Genomic DNA, 7500 nt, shown 5'->3' with positions numbered 1-7500 from the left:
GTAAGACCGGACGTTTCCCGGTGAACCAGAGCTCTGTTATAGTTAATGTCCCGGTAACTCTCCGTTAGCATTAGCATTAGCATTAGCTGCTTCCTGTAACAGAAAGTAACGGTACCGACGGTAAATACCGGTAGTTACCGGCAGCTACCGAGAGCCTGTCCGGTACCGGCAGCGTCTCACTGGCAGAGCTGTCGGTGATGACCGGAGAACCGGAGAACAACCGGAGAACAGTCTGTAAACAAACAGGAAGTGAGCTGATGCTAAGCTAAGCTAACGTTAGCATCAATATAAACTTTTATGTTAAAAACATTTAAAATAATGAATATTAATGTTTAATAAAGAAGAATAACCAGCAGACAGTTTAACAGCAAGTAGATAGAAGACTAGACATTAATAAATAAATAAATAAATAAAGTCAGGAAGAAGATACAGAGTCATTTAATATATTCTATTATATATTATATATAATATTATATATTATATTATATATAATATAATATATAATATAATGAAGGGGTGTGTGATCCTGCCTGTATTAGTTAAAGTTATTAGTTAAAGTTATTAGTTATTAGTAATAGTTAAAGCTTATATGTTGTTTTCAGATGTATTACTATCGCTATGACAACGCTGAGGTCAGCTGCTGCTACAAATACCTGATGTTCAGCTACAACATCATCTTCTGGGTGAGTTACCTGTCTACCTGTCCACCTGTTCACCTGTCTGTCTACCTGTTCACCTGTCTACCTGGTCACCTGTCTACCTGCTCACCTGTCTACCTGCTCACCTGTCTGTCCACCTGTCTACCTGTTCACCTGTCCACCTGTCTACCTGTTCACCTGTCCACCTGTCTACCTGTTCACCTGTCCACCTGTCCACCTGCTCACCTGTCTACCTGCTCACCTGTCTGTCCACCTGTCTACCTGTTCACCTGCTCACCTGTCTACCTGCTCACCTGTCTACCTGTCTACCTGTTCACCTGCTCACCTGTCTACCTGTCTACCTGCTCACCTGTCTACCTGCTCACCTGGTCACCTGCTCACCTGTCTACCTGCTCACCTGTCTACCTGCTCACCTGTCTACCATTATTACATGTATGTGTGTATAATAATGATTAGTGCTGTTGATCAGGGGTTAGGGTTCAGACTGGAGCTGCTGTGATGTTTCAGTGTTAGTGATGAAGCTTGCTGTGTCTCCATCACCTGCAGTTACAACAATGTTTAAACACTACATACTAAACTCAGTGTAGACGGAGGTTATTGATCAATCACACTGACAGCTGTTTCCTGTTTGGGTGTTAGCTGCTATGAGTGTTGTAAGAGACATCCTGTGTGTGTGTGTGTGTGTGTGTGTGTGTGTGTGTGAGAGAGAGAGAGAGAGAGACAGAGAGAGAGAGAGAGAGAGAGAGAGAGAGAGAGAGAGAGAGAGAGAGAGAGAGAGAGAGAGAGAGAGAGAGAGAGAGAGAGAGAGAGGAAATGTGGTAACATTGTGTCAGAGCTCAGAGTCAGCTGATCTGCTCCAATAATCAATAATCAGTCAGCTGATGAGGACTGGGTCAGTAGTGACTAAACCCTGGTGTGTTGGTGGATGTGACTAAACCCTGGTGTGTTGGTGGATGTGACTAAACCCTGGTGTGTTGGTGGATGTGACTAAACCCTGGTGTGTTGGTGGTGGATGTGACTAAACCCTGGTGTGTTGGTGGTGGATGTGACTAAACCCTGGTGTGTTGGTGGTGGATGTGACTAAACCCTGGTGTGTTGGTGGTGGATGTGACTAAACCCTGGTGTGTTGGTGGTGGATGTGACTAAACCCTGGTGTGTTGGTGGATGTGACTAAACCCTGGTGTGTTTTGTGTTGCAGCTGGCTGGAGTCGCCTTCATTGCAGTGGGTTTCTGGGCGTGGAGTGAAAAGGTGAGCACACACACACACACACACACACACACACACAGACACACACACACACACACACACACACACACACAGCCTGGAATTGATGGTACATGTTTTAGCAGTAAATGTGACACACATGTTCCTGATCACGCTAACATCACGCTAACATCACGCTAACGACTCGTTGACAGGGAGTCCTGCTGGACCTGACCCAGGTGACCCGGCTGCACGGGTTCGACCCGGTCTGGTTGGTTCTGGTGGTCGGCGGAGTCACCTTCATCCTGGGCTTCGCCGGCTGCGTGGGAGCGCTGCGAGAAAACATCTGTCTGCTCAAGTTTGTACGTTAAAAAACCCGAAACATCTCTTCAGTTTGTAATAACGTGATATTTTACGTGTTGTTGTTTTTAACGTGATATTTAACGTGTGGTTATTAACGTGATATTTAACGTGATATTTTACGTGATATTTTACGTGTGGTTTTTAACGTGATATTTAACGTGATATTTAACGTGTTGTTTTTAACGTGATATTTTACGTGATATTTTTCCGTCAGTTTTCGGGAGTGATCGGCTTCATCTTCTTCCTGGAGCTAACGGCGGCCGTGCTAGCCGTGGTGTTCCAGAGTCAGGTCCGAGCCTGGATCAACGAGTTCTTCCTCGCTAACGTTAAAGCGTACCGAGACGACATCGACCTGCAGAACCTCATCGACTCGCTGCAGAAGATGGTGACTGCTTCCTGTTTCCTGCCTGTTAAATGATCTTGTTGACTGTTGAAGGATCTTGTTGACTGTTGAAGGATCTTGTTGACTGTTGAAGGATCTTGCTGACTGTTGAATGCTCTTGCTGTCTGTTGAATGCTCTTGCTGTCTGTTGAATGCTCTTGCTGACTGTTGAAGGATCTTGTTGACTGTTAAAGGATCTTGTTGACTGTTAAAGGATCTTGCTGACTGTTGAAGGATCTTGCTGACTGTTGAAGGATCTTGTTGACTGACTGTTGAAGGATCTTGTTGACTGACTGTTGAAGGATCTTGCTGACTATTAAAGGATCTTGCTGACTGGCTGTTTAATGCTCTTGCTGACTGTTGAATGCTCTTGCTGACTGTTGAAGGATCTTGCTGACTGTTGAATGCTCTTACTGACTGTTGAATGCTCTTGCTGACTGTTGAAGGATCTTGTTGACTGACTGTTGAAGGATCTTGCTGACTATTAAAGGATCTTGCTGACTGGCTGTTTAATGCTCTTGCTGACTGTTGAATGCTCTTGCTGACTGTTGAAGGATCTTGCTGACTGTTGAATGCTCTTACTGACTGTTGAATGCTCTTGCTGACTGTTTGTTGAACAGAACTTCTGCTGTGGAGCTCAGGACCCGTCTGACTGGGACCTGAACGCGTACTTCAGCTGTAACGGGACTCACCGCAGCAGAGAGAAATGTGGCGTCCCGTTCTCCTGCTGCATCACCGACCCCGCCGTGAGTCCGTTCAGTAGCAACATGGATCCTTACTGAGGGTTAGGGTTAGGGTTAGCGGAGGTGGGTTAGGGTTAGGGTTAGCGGAGGTGGGTTAGGGTTAGCGGAGGTGGGTTAGGGTTAGGGTTAGGGTTAGCGGAGGTGGGTGAGGGTTAGGGTTAGGGTTAGCGGAGGTGGGTTAGGGTTAGGGTTAGCGGAGGTGGGTTAGGGTTAGGGTTAGCGGAGGCGACTGTGTCTGACGCTGTCGTTGTGTTTCAGGACTCGGTGGTGAACACTCAGTGCGGCTACGACGTCAGAAACAGACAGAAGGTGAGCTCGCTTCTGATTGGCTAAAATGAAAATCACAGGAAATGTAACCTGAAGCCTGAAACGTGTGTAGTTTGTATTTGTGGGAAGAGGAAGACGAGTCTGGTTTTAAATACAGTGTTCTTCTGTTCTAAATGTTCTAAATGTTCTATCAGAGCAAGTGGGCGGAGCACATTTACACCAAAGGCTGCATTGCTGCGTTAGAGGACTGGTTACCTGGAAACCTTTACACGGTGGCCATCGTCTTCATCGTCATCTCTCTGCTGCAGGTACGAATACTCCACATGCTGTCACCGTGACTACACCGTGACTACACCGTGACTACACTGTTACTGTGACTACACTGTGAATACACTGTGACTACACTGTTACTGTGACTACACCGTGACTACACTGTTACTGTGACTACACTGTGAATACACTGTGACTACACTGTGACTATACTGTGACTACACTGTCACTGTGACTACACCGTGACTACACTGTGACTACACTGTGACTACACTGTCACTGTGACTACACTGTGACTACACTGTGACTACACTGTGACTACACTGTGACTACACTGTCACTGTGACTACACTGTGACTACACTGTCACTGTGACTACACCGTGACTACACTGTGACTACACTGTGACTATACTGTGACTACACTGTCACTGTGACTACACCGTGACTACACTGTCACTGTGACTATACTGTGACTGTGACTACACCGTGACTACACTGTGACTACACTGACTACACTGTGACTACACTGTCACTGTGACTACACCGTGACTACACCGTGACTGTGACTACACTGTGAATACACTGTGACTACACTGACTACACTGACTACACTGTAACTACACTGTGACTACACTGTCACTGTTACTATACTGTGACTACACTGTCACTGTGACTACACTGTGACTACACTGTATTTACACTGTGACTACACTGTGACTACACTGTGACTACACTGTCACTGTGACTACACTGTCACTGTGACTACACCGTGACTACACTGTGACTACACTGTGACTATACTGTGACTACACTGTCACTGTGACTACACCGTGACTACACCGTGACTGTGACTACACTGTGAATACACTGTGACTACACTGACTACACTGACTACACTGTAACTACACTGTGACTACACTGTCACTGTTACTATACTGTGACTACACTGTCACTGTGACTACACTGTGACTACACTGTATTTACACTGTGACTACACCGTGACTACACTGTCACTGTGACTACACTGTCACTGTGACTACACCGTGACTACACTGTATTTACACTGTGACTACACCGTGACTACACTGTCACTGTGACTACACCGTGACTACACTGTGACTACACTGTGACTACACTGTCACTGTGATTACACTGTCACTGTGACTACACCGTGACTACACTGTGACTACACCGTGACTACACTGTCACTGTGACTACACTGTCACTGTGACTACACCGTGACTACACTGTATTTACACTGTGACTACACCGTGACTACACTGTGACTACACTGTGATTACACTGTCACTGTGACTACACCGTGACTACACTGTGACTACACCGTGACTACACCGTCACTGTGACTACACTGTCACTGTGACTACACCGTGACTACACTGTATTTACACTGTGACTACACCGTGACTACACTGTCACTGTGACTACACTGTGACTACACCGTGACTACACTGTCACTGTGATTACACTGTGACTACACTGTCACTGTTACTATACTGTGACTACACTGTGACTACACTGTCACTGTAACTACACTGTGACTACACTGTCACTGTGACTACACTGTCACTGTGACTACACTGTGACTACACTGTGACTACACTGTGACTACACTGTGAATACACTGACTACACTGTCACTACACTGTGACTGTGACTATACTGTGACTATACTGTGACTACACTGTCACTGTAACTACACTGTGACTATACTGTGACTACACTGTCACTGTGACTACACTGTGACTACACTGTCACTACACTGTGACTACACTGTGACTACACTGTTAATACACTGTGACTACACTGTTAATACACTGTGACTACACTGTGACTACACTGTGACTACACTGTTAATACACTGTGACTACACCGTGACTACACTGTGACTACACTGTAACTACACTGTCACTGTGACTACACTGTAAATACACTGTGAATACACTGTGACTGTGAATACACTGTGACTGTGACTACACTGTGACTACACTGTGACTACACTGTGAATACACTGTGACTACACTGTCACTGTGACTACACTGTAACTACACTGTAACTACACTGTGACTACACTGTGAATACACTGTCACTGTGAATACACTGTGACTGTGACTACACTGTGACTATACTGTGATTACACTGTCACTGTGACTACACTGTGACTACACTGTGACTACACTGTCACTACACTGTGACTACACTGTGACTACACTGTCACTACACTGTCACTACACTGTCACTACACTGTGATTACACTGTGATTACACTGTGATTACACTGTGACTACACTGTTACTACACTGTGACTACACTGTGACTACACTGTGACTACACTGTTAATACAGTGTGACTACACTATGACTACACTGTCACTACACTGTAACTACACTGTGACTACACTGTGACTACACTGTGACTACACTGTGACTACACTGTTAATACAGTGTGACTACACTGTGACTACACTATGACTACACTGTGACTACACTGTGACTACACTGTGACTACACTGTAACTACACTGTGACTGTGACTACACTGTAACTACACTGTAACTACACTGTGACTACACTATGACTACACTGTGACTACACTGTGACTACACTGACTACACTGTAACTACACTGTGACTGTGACTACACTGTAACTACACTGTGACTACACTGTGACTACACTGTTACTGACCCATGTTGTTGTTCTGTGTGCAGATGGTTGGGATCTACTTGGCCAGGACTCTGATAGCCGACATCCTGAAAGTCAAATTCAGTTACTGAGCCTGCAGGGGGCGGGACCTCCACCTGCGGGGGGCGGGACCTCCACCTGTTATTGGACCAAGTTTCTTCACTCAGATGTGCCTTCTTCTTCTTCTTCTTCTTCTTCTCTGCTGTGTAATGTGCTCGGTCGCCTGGTGATGCGGTTGCCATGGTGACGGAGCCGGCCTGTGCCTTCAGTCTTCCTGCAGGGTCAGATTGACTCTCCAGCGCCGCCTCGCTGCCTCGCTCTGAACTGCAGCCGCTGCAGGACTCTGTGAATGTTTAATGATCCAATGTGTGACCTTCGACCTGATTGGCTGCTCCTGTTGATCTTCATCATCATCATCATCATCATCATCAGTGACTCCTCTGGTTTTAACTCAGGTCTTCTTCTTCTCTGACATCAAACCTGCGTCAGTGTGTTTCTGATGTTATTGTTTCTCAATTATTAATGAATCAAAGTGACGTCGTCTGAAATCATTACATCATTACATCATTACATCATTACATCATTACATCATTAAATCTGTTGATCCTGATCCACTGTGACTGTTAACGGCTCAGCCAATGGCAGGAAACAGTGTTAACGGGCTCAGTGATGTCATAGTGATGTCATAGTGATGTCATCCAGGTGTTCAGGTCTAATTAAAGTTATTAAAGGAACACCTGAACTCAGCTGTGACTCAGAAACCAGAGAAGAAGAAAGGTCTGGACCAATCAGAGACACTCAGGTCATGTGACTCCTTTCATTTTTTTACACTGGATTTGTGAAGCTCCGCCTCCTTCTTGTTAACGAGTGTTTGTGAAGCTCCGCCTCCTTCTTGTTAACGAGCGTTTAATAAA

The 7500-nt window shown here is 45.5% G+C and overlaps 1 protein-coding gene across 2 annotated transcripts in view; it reads left to right on the top strand.

The window, feature by feature from the left end:
- tspan14 (tetraspanin 14) overlaps positions 1 to 7500 on the top strand; it is a 7738-nt gene that overhangs the window by 130 nt on the left and 108 nt on the right. Inside the window, exons 2-10 of one of the 2 annotated variants that reach the window (XR_008322912.1) lie at positions 603 to 683; positions 1858 to 1908; positions 2079 to 2225; positions 2441 to 2611; positions 3229 to 3354; positions 3610 to 3660; positions 3813 to 3926; positions 6613 to 7455; positions 7490 to 7500. The exon at positions 7490 to 7500 is cut by the window's right edge and continues 108 nt beyond it. Coding sequence is in view for 1 of the 2 variants with exons in the window: in XM_053332703.1 (XP_053188678.1) it covers positions 603 to 683; positions 1858 to 1908; positions 2079 to 2225; positions 2441 to 2611; positions 3229 to 3354; positions 3610 to 3660; positions 3813 to 3926; positions 6613 to 6678 (807 nt within the window). In the remaining variant the exon portion in view is untranslated. Of the gene's footprint in view, positions 1 to 602; positions 684 to 1857; positions 1909 to 2078; positions 2226 to 2440; positions 2612 to 3228; positions 3355 to 3609; positions 3661 to 3812; positions 3927 to 6612 lie in introns of both variants that reach the window. The other variant, XM_053332703.1, reaches the window with a different exon arrangement.

The sequence above is a fragment of the Scomber japonicus genome, chromosome 14 (genome assembly GCF_027409825.1).
Source record: "Scomber japonicus isolate fScoJap1 chromosome 14, fScoJap1.pri, whole genome shotgun sequence".
NCBI lineage: Eukaryota > Metazoa > Chordata > Actinopteri > Scombriformes > Scombridae > Scomber > Scomber japonicus.
This window is presented reverse-complemented; position numbering and strand designations above follow the sequence as displayed.